The 22,994-nt window shown below is 41.2% G+C and overlaps 1 protein-coding gene across 4 annotated transcripts in view; it reads right to left on the bottom strand.

Moving 5' to 3' along the window:
• ERC1 (ELKS/RAB6-interacting/CAST family member 1) overlaps positions 1-22,994 on the bottom strand; it is a 500,457-nt gene that overhangs the window by 54,874 nt on the left and 422,589 nt on the right. For all 4 annotated transcript variants that reach the window (XM_077953260.1, XM_077953262.1, XM_077953261.1 and 1 more), the window contains one exon: positions 3,825-4,013. In XM_077953260.1, the coding sequence (XP_077809386.1) occupies positions 3,825-4,013 (189 nt within the window). The remainder of the gene's footprint in view (positions 1-3,824; positions 4,014-22,994) is intronic.

Genomic DNA, 22,994 nt, shown 5'->3' with positions numbered 1-22,994 from the left:
TGAAAAGCTCGTTGATGTTGGTTGTAATAGATGTAGTTTATGTAATCTACATTTTTATTAACCGTCACCTACTAAAATACTGACTCAAATCCTGTAGCTATTTGATTTCAAGCTTTAAATTGATCTGGTATTCCTCGTGGGACTCCAATTGCGTCTAAATAGACATGAGAGTCAAAAGACCCATAAGGGGCTTCTCTCGCTTTATGATGTCTTATTTTTTTTTCCCCTTCTGGTTGATGAAATGCCAGGGTGAAAGGGAGAGCCGATTGCACTAAAGTACAAGTGCCACTCCAGTTATTCAGCAGAGTGCCCAGTAAAGGTCCACCCCAACACCACCACACATCCGCTCAGGGATGAACAAGGGCTGACTGACTGATAAGCTCTTGAAAATTCTTAAGCTCACTGCATCCTTTCAAGTCTCCAAGGAATGCGAAGTTTCCTCCCTGCTGTGAGAGACACGAAGTCAACTTAGTGTTGGGAGATGGAAGCTGGATGGCCCTCGGGGGCTGACCCGCAGGGACTTTGGGATATAGCAGAGAGAACTTGGCACGACTTATTACTCCAGGCTGTAGAATCCTGGAAAAGAGCTATCATGCAGCCTACGCCTGGTCGACTGGAGGACCACCTTAGTGTAAGGGGGATAGTCTGGGCCTCTGGCCTGCCATGTGTACAAGCATAACAACTGCTTTTGTTTAATGTGCAGATGGAATATTTGATCCATTTTAACCAGGCATTTGCATCTTGGTATCCTGTCTTAATTGCTACAGTTTAAGTCTTTAACTTCTATGATCCTCTGGTAAAATGAATGTATGGTTTTAGGGAAATTACAAAACCAGTTGGGGCAGTCCATCCTTGCTCTTCAGTGGTCCATAGTACGTTGGACCAACTATGGCATGAAAGCTCTACATCGGGGGGCAAGACTCCTGGTTTGCACTGGGGTCTTTATCGAAATCTCCCCAGATTAAATGGTCCTAGTTTACTAATTCCCAGTCTGAGGAGAGTCAGGAGGGACAGAGGTACTTTTCTGAAGTAGAAAGCTGTCTTTGACTTCAAGTCTTCACAGGGTATAACAAGGCAAGCATTAAATGCAATAGTTTGAGGTGAAATTGACTTGGTTATATTAATAACTAGATGGCCAGCAATAGAACACGGAAAGAAGGAAGAGTAATAGAGTAGATTAAAAGAGTTAAATTTTTCTTCGCTTTAGTTTGGCAGGGTTTTCCCCTGGGACTGTGGCCCACGACTCTGGAGGGGGTGGCGCTTTCTCAACTCGGGTGTGATGAGTCTCTCCTTTTTTTGCTGCACAAACAGCAGCCTCGGTGGTTGGCAGCACAAGGTAGGGGCCTTCCCCAGCTGGCTGGAGATTTTCTTCTTTCCACCTTTCGATGAGAATGTGATCTTCAGGCTGGTGTTGGTTTACTGGAAATTCTAGGGGCAGTACATGTGCTAAAAGACTTTTCGGTTGTTTGTTTTGTGAGAAAGGAAAGTGGAAGATAAACCAAGTTTATAATTTTTAAGAAGTTGACTTTTTGTTTTAAATGTGGGGACCTTTGCAGTGGACTTTATAGTCCTTACTGCCTTTTTACTGAGAAATTTCCCTTAGCACCTATTTTTATTAGTTTTTAAGCCAAAGACAGCCAAATACCATTTTACATTTAACAATGCTTCTTGTATGATTTTTATACCAGATAAGCTAAATTTTATCTTTATATTAGTGTGTTATTAACGTTAAACCTAATTTTAATAAACCTTGTAGACATATTTATTTAATTTTAATGTCTGACCATAAGAGAAGATTTTATAGAATCTTTTTAATCTTTTATAATTTTTGCTAAAGAGCAGGTTGTTGCTTTAAGAAAAACCTATTATACTTTTACTTTAATGTCCAGTTCACAGAAAAACTGGATACTTCTTTAACTTTAGCTAATATGTTTACACACAGAATGTTCTTTACAATTAACATTTTAAAACTTGCTTAAACCTTCAAAACAATAATTTTTAACTTTTTAATGTAGGTAAAAATGTACATTCTTATGCCTCCTCATAATCCTTTTACCAAAGGTATATTTTGCTTTTCTTATACACCTTGCACATAAACTGTTTTTTATTTTTTTTCCCAATAGTTTTACATTCAGGAGGCCTAGTTACTTTTAAATTATACAACATTTTTTGCCTAAAATTCTTTTTTTAACACACATTTTTTATAACCTTTTTTTTTTTCCACGACTTTTACAGGCAATTTTTTGACATGCCTTAACTTTCTGACTTATTACAAACATTTCTTTCTTTAAACAACCAGTTAATTTATTTCAGGACAAGAATTTACCATGTAACACTCTTTTTATATAAATTCTGCCCCCTCTTTTTTTTCTTTTTTTCTGAAGATGATAACCATTCTTTTCCAAAGCGAATCTGTTTTTTTTTTTTTTTTTTTTTTTTTATGTCTGTGGACTAGACTGTCTAAGGCCACAAGATTAGAAGTTACTATAATACATGTCACAGTGTTAACTTTTAGCAAATTTTGCTTTTGTTGAAAACCTTGTAAGTTTGGGATTTTAATTATTCTTTGCTATTAATAAGACCTTGTTTTGTCCAAATTAAAATTGGTATGATGGCTTTTAAAGGAACAGGGTACATTTTTTTTTTTTCTTAACCACTTGTATATCTCTCTCTTTCTTTCTCTCTTTGACTTTGTCTCTCTCTCTTTGACTTTCCTTTTGCCTCTGTCTCTTTCTCTCTCTCTGCCTCTTTTTCTCTCTGTCTCTTTGCTTTCTCTCTCTCTGCTGGTCTTTCCTTGCCTCTGCCAGCCGCTTATGCTGCTGTTCTCTCAACCACCATGTGTTGGGGGTGGGGGATCTAAAACAAGCTGGTTTGTGTTCCCTGGCTTACATGTTACCTTGTGCCATACCTTTGAAACAAGGGACCTGTCCATGTTTCCTTCTAATGGCCAACCTACCTCTAATGCTGGCCAGTCTATCTTACACAAAGTTTTTTTTTTTTTTTTTTTTTTTGAGACGGAGTCTGGCTCTGTTGCCCAGGCTGGAGTGCAGTGGCCGGATCTCAGCTCACTGCAAGCCCCGCCTCCCGGGTTCACGCCATTCTCCTGCCTCAGCCTCCCAAGTAGCTGGGAGTACAGGCGCCCGCCACCTCGCCCGGCTAGTTTTTTTTTTTTTGTATTTTAGTAGAGACGGGGTTTCACCGTGTTAGCCAGGATGGTCTCGATCTCCTGAACTCGTGATTCGCCCGTCTCGGCCTCCCAAAGTGCTGGGATTACAGGCTTGAGCCACCGCGCCCGGCCTTACACAAAGTTTTAAGTTTTCCTGGTGTCATAGTACTCCATAGTCTCCCCTAAATCCTTTTTTTGAAAATTTTCAACACAGTTCCTAGAGCGGTGGGCTTACTTTGTGCCTCACCCATGTTTCCTCTAGACAAAACACCACGCTCACACCACACACACACCACAAAAGGAACGGGTAAAAAGGGCACATACACACTTTTGTAGTTTACACCAAACCAAAATCAAAACCAAAATCAGAGTATCCAGAAATCCAAGCCAGGTCAAAACCAAAACCAAAGTATCAAGCAATCCAAGTCAAGTCTCATGTTGTACATGGAAAATATACATTTTTAATTTGTGAATTAAAAAAAAAAAAAACAGTAAAAAATCAATTAAAAATCAGTTAAAAAATGGTATCTGGAAACCCCTCCCCACCCCAAAATCTTGAATCTAAACATGGAATTCCCCAAGGTAGCTCCCACTGCATCAACCTACACAGCAACTGGATTTTCACAGGCTCTTTTCAATGTGTGAGTGAGAAGCTCACCTGTCCCCGGGTCATCTTCTGCAGCTCATTCTCCCAAGCCGCCTGGTCATCGTCCAAGTTATAGGAAGCTGGTGGAGTGAGTCCACGGAGGATCAGGGGGTCTCGGTCATGGCAGAGGGCTGTCAGGTGTCCAATGTACAACTTTAATTTACTTCTATTTTGGTCAAGTTCTAAGAGGGGCTGGATGATCTGAGGCAAAAAAAAAAAAAAAAAAAAAAAAAAGAGGAAAGTCAAGGTCTGAAATGAGAGGTTCAAATATTCTTTACGCCTCCCAAGTCAAAGAAAATTGATCAAAGACTAACGCTCTTCTAATCACTACTGAAATCTTCAGGATTACAGAAACATTTTCACATATTGTCACACATTTACGCTGTCACACCCAGCCGCCCTTCTGGGAGACAGGAAGAGAATGCTGGCTTAATATATCCACACCAGATGAATAGCTCTGTACTGAGGCAGGGATTAAGCACAGGACTAACTCGTTTTTACAGAGAGGCTATTCCTGATACAGAAAGACTCCAGTTACCTCACACTTTCTCTCTTCACTTATTTCTGAGTAGATTACAAAAAACTGCTAGTGAAAGCTGCTCATCTGAAAGCCTGGACTACATATACATCAAGTGTTCCTCCGCCTCCTGGAATGGAAGAAAAATTCTGTCTCTGGAGAAAGTGCATGTTTTTCTTGGCCAAGAGATGTGATGAGGGAACTCATTACAAATTCTGCCTCATCCTGGCTTATGCTCCCCTCAATTCATTTCACAGAGGTTATCCGATATTCTTCTGAAACAGTGATTGATAAATCCTTATGTAACACCAAGCACCTGACTCACAGCCAAGGACTCTACAATTCTTGGTTGTAACATTGGTTCTGTGTTGTTTTTAAGTAACAGACTCGCTCTACGTTTTTTCTTTTCTCATTTCTCTCCCCTGCTTGAGCAGCGACTCCTTTGATTCCTTCTGGAAGCACACTAAATGACGGCGACTCCTGCCCCCGGATTTCATCTGACGGCTCTCGTGACAATAGTCTGGCCAGGTAGTTGGTAGTTGGTCCAAGCCTGGAGTGTTCAGGAGGAGAGTGGGGCCAGATCTCACATCACAGAACACAAGCATTAGAGCAGCACCTGCCCGACACGCAGCAGCTGTGAGCGCTGTGAGCACTGCCGAAATGCTGGCAGTTCTCAGTGTGCTCCCAGGGCTCACACAGCAGAGGTCTGCACCTGCTGCATGTCACCAGCCTGGCAACTTTCATGAACAGAACACCTCTGGCCTAACTAATGAATTGGGAGCTCAATGATCAAGTCAACAGAAGCAGGGCCTGGTATTACTTTCCACAGTAACACTGATCCCTCCTCGGACCCCCTCAGAGGACTGCTCCTGCCACCTCCCTTCCTTTCTTTTTAAACAAGTTTTTTAAGCAAATAAAGTTTAATGTTTTTATTATAAAAACAATATACACTTTACTCCAAAAAATGTGGGGAAAAAAAGAAAAATATAAAGGAAATAAGACAATTGCATACACTTCCACCAAGAAGTAATCATGTGGCCGGACACGGTGGCTCATGCCTGTAATCCCAGCACTTTGGGAGGCCGAGGAGGGCGGATCACAAGGTCAGGAGATTGAGACCATCCTGGCTAACACGGTGAAATCCCGTCTCTACTAAAAACACAAAAAATTAGCTGGGTGTGGCAGCGGGCGCCTGTGGTCTCAGCTACTTGGGAGGCTGAGGCAGGAGAATGGCGTGAACCCGGGAGGCGGAGCTTGCAGTGAGCTGAGATCGTGCCACTGCACTCCAGCCTAGGTGACAGAGCGAGACTCCTCCGTCTCAAAAAAAAAAAAAAAAAAAAAAACAGAAGTAATCATTTGTAACATTTTGGTACTTTTCCTGCCAAGTCTTTTAATACATTTATATAAATCAGCTTCTAACAGTATCATACCTCACATTTTGCTTGATACATTGTTTATCTATTTAACATTATATTGTGAGTACTGTTCACTACATTATATATGTATATATAAAAACCTACATATGTGTATATATATAAACCTATTTTCAGTGAAAATAGGTTTTTAATGGCTGCATAATAAATATAGCACATTTCCTTTGTTTCTAATACTATTTCCAGGAAATAATTAAAAGAGAATAAAGAGCAAGGATTTAGTGCTTTAGCTTACTAAAAAGATCAGAGTTCAGTTTAGGCCTATACAGTATATAACACATAAGCTGGAGCCTGGCTAGACAAACCAGAGAAAATTAATCAATTTAGCATTACTTTTGTTTTTAAAGTTCTCTCTCTCACTCTAAGGATAAACGATAAACACCAAAGTGCTGCTGTGGAAGGCTCCCGGGCTCCATGAGACTCCTCATCAGCAGGTTTATGGTACCAGTTCTGTGCTGGAATTTCCCACCTAGAAGGCCCGACAACACAGCCAGTCACAGAAGGAAGACGATGTTTCAATGAAGTAGAGAATTTAGAGTGGGGGAGTTGGACAGTTTTTTGCAAACAATACCAACCTTTCAAAAATTGTATTTTATTTCTGGGCATACACGTATACTTGTGGTTGGGCGTGGTGGAGCATGCCTGGAAACCCAGCACTTTGGGAGGCCAAGGCGGGCAGATGACTTGAGGTCAGGATTTCGACAGCAGTCTGGCCAACATGGTGAAACCTTGTCTCTACTAAAAATACAAAAATTAGCTGGGCGTGGTGGCAGGTGCCTGTAATCCCAGCTATTTGGGAGGCTGAGGCTGGAGAACAGCCTGAACCTGGGAGGCGGAGGCTGCAGTGAGCAGAGATCGCACCACTGCACTCCAGCCTGGGCGACAGAGTAAGACTCTGTCTCAAAAAAAAAAAAAAAAAAAAAAAAAAAAAGGGTACTTATTGTGGAAAGTTTAAAAAGAATTCCAAGTGCAATCTTTGGAGGTAAAATTACTTTAAATGCAAATACACTTTGTGCACCAATGATGAAACTGTCTGATCATGGTTCTATCACTACATCCCCCATGATGCCAAGTAACGTGGCCCTATTTAATCCCCCATTTTTTAAAAGCTTGGTTTTCTCTACTTTCACAGATACATTGATTTAAAAAAATCACTTTTGGGATTTTCATTGGGTTTGTGCAATTTATTCCCATTCTCTTAGTGCACACGCGCATGTTTGTGTGCACACAGCTACCATCACAAATGCCACATCTGCGCTGCAAAGGCTGAAAGAGCTGATTATCTTAGGTAATTACTTTTGATTGACAAACTGGTAGAAAAAAGTATGACCATGAAGAAAGGGGACAATGTGATAAATGGTCATATGGAGAAGGTCAAATTCCTTATAGTAAAACAGAATTTGAAAAGATATTATTAGCTCACTCCTGCTACCACTATGACTGTGGATGCTGACTTTTTAGGTCCTTATTCTTAATAAAAAATAAATTTCAGCTGGGCACGGTGGCTCACGCCTGTAATCCCAGCACTCTGGGAGGCCAAAGCGGGCAGATCACTTGACGTCAGCAGTTCGAGACCAGCCTGGCCAATATGGTGAAAACCCATCTTTACTAAAAAAATACAGAAATCAGCCAGGCATGGTGGCAGGCGCCTGTAATTCCCGCTACTCGGGAGGCTGGGGCAGGAGAATTGCTTGAACCTGAAAAGGGGAGGTTGCAGTGAGCCGAGATTGTGCCATTGTACTCCAGGCTGGGCATTGTAGTGAGACTTTGTTTCAAAAGAAAAAAAAATTTTTTTCAAATTGATTTAAATGCATTTTATACTGAAGGCTAATTGATTAAATAAACATGATGGCATTTGGTATTCTGAAAAATTTCAGAGTCCAATCGAAAACTTAAAAAATAAGGCTGAGGCCAGGTGTGGTGGCTCATGCCTGTAATTCCAGCACTTTGGGAGGCCAAGGTGGGTGGATCACTTGAGGTCAGGAGTTCGACAGCAGTCTGGCCAACATGGTGAAATCTTGTCTCTACTAAAAATACGAAAAGTAGCTGGGTGTGGTGGCATGCACCTGTAGTCTCAGCTACTCAGTACGCTGAGGTATGAGAATTGCTTGAGCCTGGGAGGCAGAGGTTGCAGTGAGCTGAGATCACACCACTGCACTCCAGCCTGGGCAACAGAATGAGACTCCATCACCAAAAAAACAAACAAAAAAAAAGTCTGAGGCAGCAGGATCGCATAAGGCCAGGAGTTTGAGACCAGCCTGGGCAACATAGCAAGATTCTGCCTCTATTGGAAAAAAAAAAAAAAGGCCGGGTGCAGCAGATCACAAGGTCAGGAGATCGAGACCATCCTGGCTAACACAGTGAAACCCCGTCTCTACTAAAAATATTTAAAAAATTAGCCGGGCGTGGTGGCGGGCGCCTGTAGTCCCAGCTACAAGGGAGGCTGAGGCAGGAGAATCGCTTGAACCTGAAAAGGGGAGGTTGCAGTGAGCCGAGATTGCAACATTGCACTCCAGGCTGGGCGTTGCAGCGAGACTCTGTCTCAAAAAAAAATTTTTTTTCAAATTGATTTAAATGCATTTTATGGTGAAGGCTAATTGATTAAATAAACATGATGGCATTTGGTATTCCAAAAAATTTCAGAGTCCAATCGAAAACTTAAAAAATAAGGTTGAGGCCAGGTGTGGTGGCTCATGCCTGTAATTCCAGCACTTTGGGAGGCCAAGGTGGGTGGATCACTTGAGGTCAGGAGTTCGACAGCAGTCTGGCCAACATGGTGAAACCTTGTCTCTACTAAAAATATGAAAAGTAGCTGGGTGTGGTGGCACACACTTGTAGTCTTAGCTACTCAGTATGCTGAGGTATGAGAATTGCTTGAACCTGGGAGGCAGAGGTTGCAGTGAGCTGAGATCACACCACTGCACTCTAGCCTGGGCAACAGAGTGAGACTCCATCACAAAAAAACAAAAAATAAGTAAGTCTGAGGCAGGGGGATCGCTTAAGGCCAGGAGTTTGAGACCAGCCTGGGCAACATAGCAAGACTCTGTCTCTATTAAAAAAAAAAAAAAAAAGGCTGTGTGCAGCGGCTCACACCTGTAATCCCAGCACTTTGGGAGGCTGAGGAGGGTGGATCACAAGGTCAGGAGATCAAGAGCATCCTGGCTAACAAGAGGAAATCCCGTCTCTACTAAAAATACAAAAAAAAACAACAACAACAAAAAAAAAACCGGGCTTGGTGGTGGATGCCTGTAGTCCCAGCTACTTGAGAGGCTGAGACAGGAGAATTGCTTGAACCCAGGAGGCAGAGCTTGCAGTGAGCCGAGATCGCACCACTGCACTCCAGTCTGGCGACAGAGCGAGACTCCATCTCAAAAAAAAAAAAAAAAGAAAGAAAAAGAAAGAAAATTTTAAAAAGAATGAAATTCTAAATTGTTTATCCAAGATAAAAACTCATTTTACAAAGAAAAAATAAAGGCTGAGGTGATGGATTACTCTGATTTGATCATTTACGTTGTATAGAGGTATCAAAATACCACATATACTTCCAAAATATGTACAAATATATCAATAAAAATACAAACCTTTACTCCAAAACAAAACAAACCCCACTCTATGCAATGACTAGAGTGTCTATTCTTTCTTCCCCTGTCAAAGGGAAATGTCTTAAAAACACAACTATAGAGCTTACTTTGTGAAAGCATACGAAACTGCCCAGCTAGCAGAGTCCCCAAATCTATCCAGAAAAAAACTACTTAAGCCTCTCGGAACACATGGACCATGTCAATCACAGGGGAAATGCCCTTATCTCTTCCTTTTTCTCCCTATCTAATTTGAGCAGTACGCTCAGAAAAGAAACCATGCTTCCCACAAGGTGGAACTGCCACTGCCTAATCTCAAGAGGGAAGAGGGACATTTCCCGTAAGTTGTAACTTTCTTCCGCATACGACCTCAACACATTGGCAAGGAGTCCTTCTAAAAACCATCAGATATGTGGTTGGGACAAACTGGTTGTCCAGTTATGCTGAACTACAGTTAAATACACTTTTCTGCACTAGGAAAAAAAGTTAACAACTGAACTTGTCACAATTATTTGCTTGTACCAAATATGATGCCAAAATGTCATGATGGCCCCAATGCTACATTTACATAATTGTTGAGAAAATTTAAATTATAAAAAGGGATGAGACATTTTTGGTTAAGTACTAAGAGCTTTGTTTCGTCTTATAATAATTTATTGTTTACATAGTAGATTCTCAAACAGGTTTCAGAGGCCAGCATTTGATGGCATAGTGACAAGACCAGTGATCTTCCAAAGGTGTTTATTTTAACCCAGTTTCCACTTAAGTGAGGTTAGATAACTAATGGTCTTTAGGAAGACAGTTAAGCAGTTCCTGTATCATTCAATACAAATAGTAACAGAAGATTCTACAGCATTCCGTTTCTGCAACTCATTTATCTACGAGATCTAAACACACTTTCTTGAGCCACGTGACTTCAATATCTAGATGAAATGTGCAGAGTGAAACTTCTGTCCAATAGGTTTTTCTCTTCCCACTCGACTGTTTCTGTGCCAGAGAGTTACTCTAAGAACTCACCTAGCCTCCTCATAAAGACTAGACGAATAGCTACTGAATGTTATTTGGGGCTTAAGGTATTTTCTCGTGGGGTACTAATATTTTGTCCTTTGAAAGATGTCATTTTTTTTTTTTAATTTATTTATTATTATTATACTTTAAGTTGTAGGGTACATGTGCATAACGTGCAGGTTTGTTACATATGTATACTTGTGCCATGTTGCTGTGCTGCACCCATCAACTCGTCATTTACATCAGGTATAACTCCCAATGCAATCCCTCCCCCCTCCCCCCTCCCCATGATAGGCCCCGGTGTGTGATGTTCCCCTTCCTGAGTCCGAGTGATCTCATTGTTCAGTTCCCACCTATGAGTGAGAACATGCGGTGTTTGGTTTTCTGTTCTTGTGATAGTTTGCTAAGAATGATGGATTCCAGCTGCATCCAAGTCCCTACAAAGGACTCAAACTCATCCTTTTTTATGGCTGCATAGTATTCCATGGTGTATATGTGCCACATTTTCTTAATCCAATCTGTCACTGATGGACATTTGGGTTGATTCCAAGTCTTTGCTATTGTGAATAGTGCTGCAATAAACATACGTGTGCATGTGTCTTTATAGCAGCATAATTTATAATCCTTTGGGTATATACCCAGTAATGGGATGGCTGGGTCATATGGTACATCTAGTTCTAGATCCTTGAGGAATCGCCATACTGTTTTCCATAATGGTTGAACTAGTTTACAATCCCACCAACAGTGTAAAAGTGTTCCTATTTCTCCACATCCTCTCCAGCACCTGTTGTTTCCTGACTTTTTAATGATTGCCATTCTAACTGGTGTGAGATGGTATCTCATTGTGGTTTTGATTTGCATTTCTCTGATGGCCAGTGATGATGAGCATTTTTTCATGTGTCTGTTGGCTGTATGAATGTCTTCTTTTGAGAAATGTCTGTTCATATCCTTTGCCCACTTTTTGATGGGGTTGTTTGTTTTTTTCTTGTAAATTTGTTTGAGTTCTTTGTAGGTTCTGGATATTAGCCCTTTGTCAGATGAGTAGATTGCAAAAATTTTCTCCCATTCTGTAGGTTGCCTGTTCACTCTGATGGTAGTTTCTTTTGCTGTGCAGAAGCTCTTTAATTTAATGAGATCCCATTTGTCAATTTTGGCTTTTGCTGCCGTTGCTTTTGGTGTTTTAGACATGAAGTCTTTGCCCATGCCTATGTCCTGAAAACCCCATTGTCTCAGCCCAAAATCTCCTTAAGCTGATAAGCAACTTCAGCAAAGTCTCAGGATACAAAATTAATGTGCAAAAATCACAAGCATTCTTATACACCAGTAACAGACAAACAGAGAGCCAAATCAGGAATGAACTCCCATTCACAATTGCTTCAAAGAGAATAAAATACCTAGGAATCCAACTTACAAGGGATGTAAAGGACCTCTTCAAGGAGAACTACAAACCACTGCTCAGTGAAATCAAAGAGGACACAAACAAATGGAAGAACATACCATGCTCATGGATAGGAAGAATCAATATTGTGAAAATGGCCATACTGCCCAAGGTAATTTATAGATTCAATGCCATCCCCATCAAGCTACCAATGAGTTTCTTCACAGAATTGGAAAAAACAGCTTTAAAGTTCATATGGAACCAAAAAAGAGCCCGCATCTCCAAGACAATCCTAAGTCAAAAGAACAAAGCTGGAGGCATCACGCTACCTGACTTCAAACTATACTACAAGGCTACAGTAACCAAAACAGCATGGTACTGGTACCAAAACAGAGATATAGACCAATGGAACAGAACAGAGTCCTCAGAAATAATACCACACATCTACAGCCATTTGATCTTTGACAAACCTGAGAGAAACAAGAAATGGGGAAAGGATTCCCTATTTAATAAATGGTGCTGGGAAAATTGGCTAGCCATAAGTAGAAAGCTGAAACTGGATCCTTTCCTTACTCCTTATACGAAAATTAATTCAAGATGGATTAGAGACTTAAATGTTAGACCTAATACCATAAAAATCCTAGAGGAAATGAAAGATGTCATTTTTTATAATAATTTTTTTTTTAATTGAGACAAGGTCTTGCCTTGTCACCCAAACTGGAGTGCAGTGGTGCAATCACAGCTCACTGACGCCTCAGCCACCTGGGCTCAGCAATTCTCCTATCTTAGCCCTCAAAGTAGCTGGGACTAGACACATGCACCACCATACCTGGCTAATTTTAAAATTTATTGTAGAGAAAGGGTCTCACAATATTGCTTCGGCTAATCTTTAACTCCTGGGCTCATGTGACCCTCCTGCCTCAGATTCCCACGCAAAATGCTAGGATTATAGGCATGAGCCACTGCATCCAGCCCGAAAGACCCCATTTTTAAAAAGCTAACATTATTGATCACTTGCTGTCTTCCTGGCAAATTATTTTTATATCTACTATGATTCTTCTGTGGTTAGCTCAGAGCCCTGAAGTGGCTACAAAATCTTTCTGTTCTTTTTACCTGCTGAAGCCTTCAGAGGCAGGTTCAACTGTCCATATATGAACTGCATAAATGCTAGTGGTAGTTTTGATTTCTTGTTGGACTATCACTGCACTGCTGTCTCTCAACACAGACTACATTAAGAAAATCCCAGAATAACAGATTAACTTTCCATAAAAATTATCATCTTCGAATGGCATTCTTATCCTGAGGCCCCAGCTGAGAGCTAAACTCTGAAAAGTAAAAGATGCAAGAAAATCAAATTCATTAATTCTGCCTCAAAGTCTTTACCCTCAATAACTAAGATATCTTCTTAGTCAATAACGTACTTCAGGGTCAGAAAAACGAAGGATAGTATGTCAAGCCTCGTCACAAAGGTCTGGAGCAATGTGTTATGTTCTTATTTAAACACAGCTATTTTGTGAAAGAATAGAGTTCACAAAATCATATAATGCAGTTACTATTGAGTTCAGGTCCAGGGACCACTAGGTCACTGAGATGAATGAATGTTAATCAGAAATCTCACTACTAATAGAAATATCTGGTTCTAAAAGTAGAAACTCTATCCAAAGGTTTCAGATTTTTTTTTTTTTTTTTTGAGATGGAGTCTCGCTCTGTCGCCCAGGCTGGAGTGCAGTGGCCGGATCTCAGCTCACTGCAAGCTCTGCCTCCCGGGTTTACGCCATTCTCCTGCCTCAGCCTCCCAAGTAACTGGGACTACAGGCGCCCACCACCTTGCCCGGCCAGTTTTTTGTATTTTTTAGTAGAGACAGGATTTCACCATGTTAGCCAGGATGGTCTCGATCTCCTGACCTCGTGATCCGTCCGTCTCGGCTTCCCAAAGTGCTGGGATTACAGGCTTGAGCCACCGCGCCCCGCCAGGTTTCAGATTTAAAGGGTTTTATGGTCTGTCAAAGTGTAAGTGTGCCTATGAAAACCACAAAAGACTATAGGTTTTGAAATGCAAAGAAACGTGAAAATCACTTTTGGAAAAAAACAAATGATCATTTCTTCTTAGTTTTACAACTCACAAATCTGTTGCCAATTTTTCTTTAAGGATGCATTACCACTCTAGCAAACAAAACACAACAAAACATCCTTTATTTCTGGACTCGGGTATGAAGAGAAAACATTATGTCCTCAAAGCTGTAAGGAGACGTGGAACAGTGTTCAGAATAAAATAAATCTTGAAATCTCAACTATAGCGCTGCTAACCGCATTCTGCCTATTCAATCTTCATTCAGTTAAAATCTCTTTTGCCATACGCATTATAAAAAATGCTACTCAAAAGAAATCTAGGGGATGTGCATAGGGAACAGACTGTTAGGGGTTTGCCTACTAGTGACGGAAGGACATCTCTGGCTGAGTATATCTACGAATCTCTTCATGTGCTACAACGGACGTCAAGACTGTAGGTTTCTCTGTACTTGCTTTAGTACTTGGAAACTTGTAAGACACATTAAAACCAGGTCATTCATCACCAGGTGGGCTAACATGTATATACAGATGAGGACAGCACATAGAAATGGGGTGAAAAGTGAAAAGAATGCTACTGGGAGGCACAGAAGCTATTATTACAAGCCAACCAATCAAGGGTACATGCAGGATGCACCCTGAAAGGACGGCTGCTAAAAGTCAATGAGATAACCAGAATCAAGTCAAGAATGCCACTCAGAAAGCCACTTACTGCTGCACTCAGAAATTCCAGGCGCAGAAATGTGTTCCAAAATTCTTTCTTGCTGTTAAGAGTTAACAAAGATGAGAAAACATTTTCAATTCAGTTCTCGGCTTGAGGCCTGGCTCCCCACAACAAATCACTTATTGTGTTTTAGTGAAAAATGGAAGAGTTAAATATAAGTGCATATATATATATATATATATATACACACACACATCTCTGAATGGCTTCCCTACTGTACATTACAGTTTCAGGGCTACAGATTTATGAATGAGACATTAGGGACAAAAATCTAGGAATGTGGAAGAAACATGAGGCAAAAGAGGGAGAAGAGAGTCATAGTTTTTGAGCAGGCCAGTCCAACAAGGACTGACGCTGGATTTCAAAGGAAAAGCTAGTTAGGCGGTTGGTCACAAGGAAAAATGGTGGCTTTTAACTCCCTGCATGCCTGTGTGAACGTGTAAACATTGAAACTGGTAACTCACACTCTATCCTGCCCTCTGGGGCCTGGTGCCTCACGTGCCCTGCTGTAACTGCTACAGTCAAGCACAACAGCACGTTCTGGCATTATCACACGTCTGCTAGACAGACGGATCTGAAAAACAGCAATACGTTGCTTGCCTACTGGGCAAACCAGTGTAACAACCTCATAATCACATTTTATTTTCTCCTTTCTCTCCTACGGCATTGGGAGTGGAGGGGAAAAGCAAGTGGAGTTACCCAGGGCAAACGAGAGGGACTCCTGACCTCGACAGCTCTCAATCAACAAGGAACAACATAACAAAGACGTGAACTGAAATGATGAGGAACACATTACGGGCTCCTCCTCAGTCCGCAAGACCACACAAAAGAGCCGAGGATGACGGTCTAGTCACTATGAGATTTGATGGCTTATCTGTACAAAGGCTCTTCTGTGAGAGGTAGTTATTTCAAGGTCAGGTTAAGATGGCATGTGTGTGTATGTCCATCTGCCTGTGCATGGAAGGGTTGGGGGAGCAGGCAGAGACAGTTTGCCATTAGTCACCTTATTATTTGAACTCTAGTGTCAAACCAAACACAACAGACTATGCAGATATAAGTCTCCTGCCGAGTGCCCACAGATAGGCTATAGCCACTGAGGGTCTCATTACGTGTCTGGAGCCTATGGTAGACGTGGCTTCTTATTAGAGTGCCTAATAAGAACATGGTCTAAGAGGGCACAGGTGGCAGGGAAGAAGAGTTAGCTATCACCTGAAATCCAAGGGGAACTATAAATGTATCTGTAGCTGTGTGTAAATACCAGAAATGGGCACCTCTCCATTGGAGAAAGGCAAGTCACATACAGATATCTGATCTGGGCCGGGCGCGGTGGCTCACGCCTGTAATCCCAGCACTTTGGGAGGCCAAGGCCGGCGGATCACGAGGTCAGGAGATTAAGACCATCCTGGCTAACACACAGAAACCCCATCTCTACTAAAAATACAAAAAATTAGCCAGGCGTGCTGGCGGGTGCCTGTGGTCCCAGCTACTAGGGAGGCTGAGGCAGGAGAATGGCGTGAACCCGGGAGGCGGAGCTTGCAATAAGCCGAGATTGCGCTACTGCACTCCAGCCTGGGAGACAGCGAGACTCGTCTCAAAAAAAAAAAAAAAAAAAAAAAAAAAAAAAAAAAAAAAAAAAAAAAAAAAAGAAAGAAAGAAATCTGATCTGTTAATGCTAACATTGGAAACAGCCAGAAAACTGCTTCTCACTTTAACAGGTGAGAAATGGTTGTGATTTGGTGTTTAAGAATGCATAGGGGCACAAAGTCCAGATGGGAGGAGAGATCTGAGCAAAATGGCCCTCAACCAATATTTTCAGCTTAGTTTTCTCTGAAAATAGTGGCCCAAGAACTTTGTATCACCAAGAGGATGAGGAAATGTTTCTTACTATTAAAAAAGAGCACTTCAAGAATGAAAACAGTTCCAGGACAGAAGGCACTAAGGGTGTCTCCCTAGCTTCTTCCTCTCAGAACTATAAACTAAAACAAAGCTGTTTTTTCAGGGGGACAGCTGCTAATTCCAGGAAAGCCATGGGTACACACCTGCCTCCCCCAACTCCAGCAGCTTTGGTTTGTTTCTGTATACGATTATTCTCTTCCTTTCTTCTCCTACCTCCCCTCTCTCCTTCTGACCTGCCCACGGGAAGAATCTTTACTCCACTCCACACATGCACTAAAAAATCTCATACATCTGAGAAGCTAATAAGGACCTTGGCTGCTCTGACAGAGTTGTACTTCCTGGATTCATATCTGCTATAGTCAATCAGGAAATCATCTTTAAAAGGCAAATTCTTTCTGAAAATTTTATATACCATGAACAGATCCCATGGATTAACGATTTCCAGACATCACCCCTTTCACCTTGAGAGGAATCCAGGCTTTGGGTGGAAAAAAAGATTTGGGAAAAACAAACATGAGAAAGACGGCTTTCTCTACCAACTTCCTCTATGTGAGAATAAAACCTCCCACGTGGTCACTGAATTATTCTCTCTCTCTCAAAACGTTAAACTGCATAGCACAACACAAACTCTGATGGTCATCACCACTTCAATATTAATAGTTGTGGATGCTTAAGCAAAGCTTTATTATTTGAAGATATACAACTGACTATGACAAAAGAGGCTCGGCATGGCAAATACCAGAGATACTACAAATGGTGGCTGATGTTTTAAGTGAACAGCCAGGAGAGTTCAAGATTAAACAACCTGGACCAGAATTAGCCTAAGGATCTCCAGTCAGATGACCCTTTGGGCATTTATATCACCCGTCTCTGGAAGAAGGACCCATGTGCTCTGTTGCCCTCTACTCCAAACACAGGATTATTAAGCAGGGACTGGAGATCAATTCTGAAGGGCAGTGGCAAAGTGGGGCAGCCCCACTGGAAAGTGGGAAGTGAAATGGGCAGAAGGAACAAACCCCAGCATTTGACAGAACTGACTGATGCTCATGGGGGAACAGCAGAGTACCAGGAAGTGAAAAAACGGGGTGCAGGCAGGCCACAGAAGGAGGTTCCAAGGGGTACGTGGTATACACATCTAGACTGAAGCACAGGTAACTACGTGAGTCAAAAGAGAGTGGCAGGCTCCTAGTTTAGCTGTAAAGTGGCTTGATAGTAAAAAAGAAAAAGGAAAAAGTTAAGCTTGTACAGAATCTTCATGTATCTATTTTTTAATCTCCCAGACTCTCATACCGGTGCCACCTTTTAGTATCATAAAAAAAGCTACTGCACAAAGGAAGCCACAACCAATTTTAGTGAGGAAATCCAGAGGATGGAGACCACGTTTTTGATATAATCAGATAATCTAATATATTATGGGTGTTTAGAAAATAGGAAACAGAATAAAGAGTGAAATGATAAAATCTAACTCTAGAAATCAAGCAAAGAAAAGGGATAAGAGCAAGCAGAACATGCTTTTTCTGCACCATGTTAATCTGCTCTTGTTTGTAGCTGCTTTTCCCTGGTTCTCCTACCAGGCAGTATCCATATATATATATATATATATATATATATATATATATACACACGGTGTGATCACAGTGGTGTGATCACAGCTCACTGCAGCCTCAGCCTTGGGGAGTAGACTTTTGATACACAGACACAGCAATTCCTACTTTAACGGCAGGAATAGCGCTCTCCATGCTTTAAGCAGTCTGCCCAAATATACACAACATACAATTTTGAGAAATTCTCCATACTCAGTTGCCTTGTGGGCTTCAGCAACTGTAGTCTTCTTGCATGAGATGCTACTGCTGACAGGAAACAGAACGCCTTTGTTGGAGCATTCAGAGGGAGTAAAGTCTCTGCCATCTTGTTCATTTAAGCAGTAAGATCTCATGCTATTGGTCAGATACATTTCTAATTAATAAACCATCCTCTAGCTAGCAAACCATCCACACATCATTTCCCCGATGCAGCATTTTGAGGAATACTGCAAAGTCATTCTAAGGCGGGTGTGTATGCCTCCGACTACCTGTGAGTTCAGTGCTGTACATTCTACGTACGTGAAGGTTTTCAGCTCCCCTGATTTCATTAACACATTCTGTCTCCATGATCATGTATTTCTGTACACCAGAATAAAGCATCAGATTAACATGCTGTTTAAAACATACACGTGCATATAGCTACGAAATGTCTGACTGGCTGGAGCCAGGCTCCTCTGAACTACGACTCCTACCCCTGCCATCTCTTGGAGCAATTACAACTTGTACCTCTCAGGAAAGCACAGCTGTTTGCCTGGATGCTTGCCCTTATCTGCTCTCATGTCAGTTACTTCTCGCATGAAATTTTTTAATTAGCCTGGAATTAATTTAGGTGATCCTCTGTATCTTATAATCTTAACTAAGAATTGCATCTACCTAAACATTTCTTTGGCAACAGACGCTGTGGCATCACAGCACCACACTGCATGCAGACACGGTAGTCCATCCTTTAGTACCAGGGAAGGCAATGTGGCTCCTGTGGCTATGGCCATTCAAACACTGTACAGCCAGGAGGATATAGGCGGTTGGCTGGTAACATCATGTTAATGACTGGGTAATTCAGTTTCAGAGACGGTGGTGGAAAAGGTTTTTCTGGTTTTTGTTTTTTAGACCAGAGGCTACCCTCACTAGAGACAGATGTGTATCACTTATGTGCTACGACATCTTTGCACTGTATTGATGGTTCTGTACAACAGAGCAGAATCACACACAGAGCGACACAGCGGTGAAAAGCATGGGCTCTGGAGGATTCCAGCGTCTGTGACATTCGAGGTAGCAGACCTGGAACAAGTTGCTTTGGTAACAGTGTATCAATGGGGTTGTCATAATCGCTGTGCCTGCCACACAGTAAACTTCTTCAATAATTATTCACTACTATTATTTCCAATAACCTGTTTTGTCATCTGTAAAATGGGAATAATCATGCCCATCCTTGTGAGGATTACAGTACATGTAAAGACAAGTTATTCTTGGTAACTACCTGACAACCTCACCCTGAGGACGTTTTAATGCCACCACATGTGCGTGGCCTCACCAAGGATTATAGATGGCTAGGGAAGGCATGTAAAATGATGAGAGACACAACAAGAACTAGACAAGCATCACAACACTACAGTCCATGAACCAAATTCAGCACTGCCTGTTTTTGTAGAGCCCATCAACTCAGAATGGTTTTTATATGAACATGAGATTTCAGTGTCTAAAATTGAGTAGTTCACAGCCACAGTCATTCATTTACATGTTGCCTGTGGGTGCTTTCACACTACAACAGCAGAGTTGAACTGTTTTGGCAGGAAGTACACAGTCTGCAAAGCGTAAGTATATGCTATCCCAGCACTTTGGGAGGTCGAGGTGGCAGGACCGCTTGAGCTCAGGAGTTCGAGACCAGCCTGGGCAAAACAGAGAGACTCATCTTTATAAGAAGTTTAAAAAATTAGCAGGGTAAGGTGGTGCATGCCAATAGTCCCAGTTACTCAGGAGGCTGAGGTAAGAGGACTGCTTGAGACTGGGCAGGAGGTTGAGGCTACAGTGAACTGTGATTGCACCACTGCACTCCCTGTCTCAAAAACAAACAAAAACCAAAAGTGTAACTATATACTATTTACTATCTGGACCATTAAAAAATGTTTGCCAATTTCCGTAAGAGACCAATCTCAGACAACAGGGTAAATACAATACTAAAGAGGAAATTCTTATAATTTTCTAACATATTATTTTAAAAAGGAATAATAATTACTACCTAAAAAAATCCATTCACAATGAAAATTACTTGTATCATGAATAATATTAACACAAAATAAAACGCTGGCTAAAAGGAAAACTGGATTTGGCGACAGGCATAAAATGAAAACTGACAGTTATAGGAAGTTACAATTAGTAAAATCTATGTAAAAACTCCGATAATTGTTTTGTAAGATTCAATTATAATTACAGATTTGTAAGATACCTTAAAAAAAAAAAACTCCGATAAATAAAATCATTATACAACTTAAATATGAAAAATAACTGATACTAATTAAAATGATTCCATAGGATAAGAAAATTTAAAAAGCTGAACATTTTCAACTATGTGTATAAATTGATCAAGATACTAAGTTAACTTAGTTTCAGCTCCAGAAAACACTCAGTTAAAGATTCCTTGACACTGATACAACCTGAACTAAATATCTGTGAATAGGTTAAATGTTTCTATTGGGTCAAATGTTCTCAAGGTTAGACAAGTTTAAAACACTAATTGGATCCAAACAGCATCCTGTACTCATAGTACTCATTCTGAGTACAGAATACAAAAGATGGAAGGAATTTGAGACATCTGCCCCCGTCCCCCTGCCTAACTTTCTAAATGAAAAATTCAAAATCCCGAGAGGTGACTTGATCTGTAAAGATGACCAGGAGCTAAGTTCTCAGTCAGCATTAGTTCCTCACAGCTCGCGGTTCTCCCCTGGAGCGGTTAGAGAACTTTCAGGCTTTATTTCATTGCTTTTACCTGAGTAGTTCCTGTGGGCGAGTTACCTTTCTGAATTATAACTGGGCATTCAAATGGTGTTCTCTATTTTCTAAACCAAGATGGACTGGAAACCAACTGGGTCATTTCCTAGAAGAACCAGAGCTTCTTGATAATAAACATATTCTCACTTCTAAACTCTTCTATCCCTGCACCCATTCAGCCCCTCAGTATCGCTCTCCAGGACAAAGGAGCAAGCTCTGAACTGGCTGTCCTGTTTCCAGTACTCTGCCCCGTGTACCTCCCTCTCCGCCTGTCCATCCTCTACAGATTGCAATGGCATGCTAAGGTCTTCGCAATCCACCTGCTGCTGACTGCAGCCACCTAATGGCTTGTCTCTCCCTCTCTGACATCCCGTAGTAACTGAAAAAACAAATCTGAGGCTGGGCGTGGTGGCTCATGCCTGTAATCCCAGCACTTTGGGAGGCCAAGGCAGGTGAATCTCTTGAGGTCAGGAGTTTGAGACTAGCCTGGCCAACATGGTGAAACCCCGTCTCTACTAAAAATACAAAAAAATTAGCTGGGCGTGGTGGCGGGTGCCTGTAATCCCAGATACTTGGGAGGCTGAAGCAGGAGAATCGCTTGAACCCGGGAGGTGGAGGTTGCAGGCAGCCGAGATCAAGCCACTGCACTCCAGCCTGGGCGACAGAGCAAGACTCTATTGCCAAAAAAAAAAAAAAAAAAAAAAAAAGCCTGAAAATTATTTAGCATTCATCTTTTCAAAAAGTGGTACCTAAGCCCTAATACCCTGCTCAGTGTGGGATGGTCTTAGTGACTCACTTCTAAGGAACAGAACGTGGCCGAAGTGATGTTGTATAACTTATGATTTCAGGTCATAAAAGGCATTGTGGCTTCCTTCTGGCTCTCATCTCTCGGATCACTCATTCTGGGTGAAGCTGGACTCCATGTCACCACGTCCAGCAGCCCGATGGAGAGGTTCCATATGGCAAGGAACTGAAGGTTCCTTCCAACAGGTAGCACAAGCTGTGGGTGAGCAATCCTGGAACTGGCTGTTCTATCCCTAGGGAAGGTTTTAGACAACTGCGGTCCCATGAGAGACCCCAAGTAAGAACTACGCAGCTAAGACGCTGCTGAATTCCTGACACACAGAAACCATTGAGATAAAAATCATTTATTGTTGTTTTATGTGCCAGACTTTGGGGTAATGTGTAATGTTGCAACAGATAACTGATATGTACCCTAACTACGATCTATAATGAGCTACCAAGAATATACTAAATTTGTTATGCTGTTTATGCTTCTATATCTTTGCAAATGTCTTTATCTAAAATTATATCTGCCTGGCAAATGCCTATTGCTCCTTGAAGAGTTAGCTCAAGTGTCACCTTCTCTGTGAACCCCTAAATCTCTTTGGAGACCTGGGTTTTTCTATTATATCTTACATAATTTTTCTCTGTTGGAAAAAATCCATCATTCAGCATTTGTTTCAATGTCTTAAAACATGTATTTTTTACCATGTACCTAATGCAGTGTTAGGCACATTGGTAGATGTCCCCAAAATATTTTTGAATTAATCTTCTTTCTCATTTCAGTTTTAAACCAAAATAATAAAAGTTTCATATCACATGGAATTACTCCGCATGAACTTGAGGACTCAGATGTCAATGATACAGGAGTGCGGAGAATGTACTTTTCAGTGAAAACATGAAATCAGAGATAAACATCCTGGTTCAGTTCTCAGAAGACATAACAATATGAATACTGGATTTTAAAATAGTGACCCAACAATAAAATGATTACGTGACCAAATATAAGATGCTTTCATTTGATTCTAGAATACCAACAGCAAAATTTTAATAACTAACTTCATATTCACATGAAAACCCAGACAATCTAATTCCTAATTTCTAGGTTTGCCAAATCCCCCCTCCTACAAAAAGTTTGAGATTCTAGTCCTGAAATTCAGGAAGAAACAGTGATATGTGTTCAGTAGTGACTATCTTCCAATGAAAAGAAATGAAGTTTTGCTAATAAGC

The sequence above is a fragment of the Macaca mulatta genome, chromosome 11 (genome assembly GCF_049350105.2).
Source record: "Macaca mulatta isolate MMU2019108-1 chromosome 11, T2T-MMU8v2.0, whole genome shotgun sequence".
In the NCBI taxonomy this organism is placed as follows: domain Eukaryota; kingdom Metazoa; phylum Chordata; class Mammalia; order Primates; family Cercopithecidae; genus Macaca; species Macaca mulatta.
The sequence above is the reverse complement of the archived record's forward strand: the minus strand, read 5'-3'. Positions and strand labels throughout refer to the sequence as shown.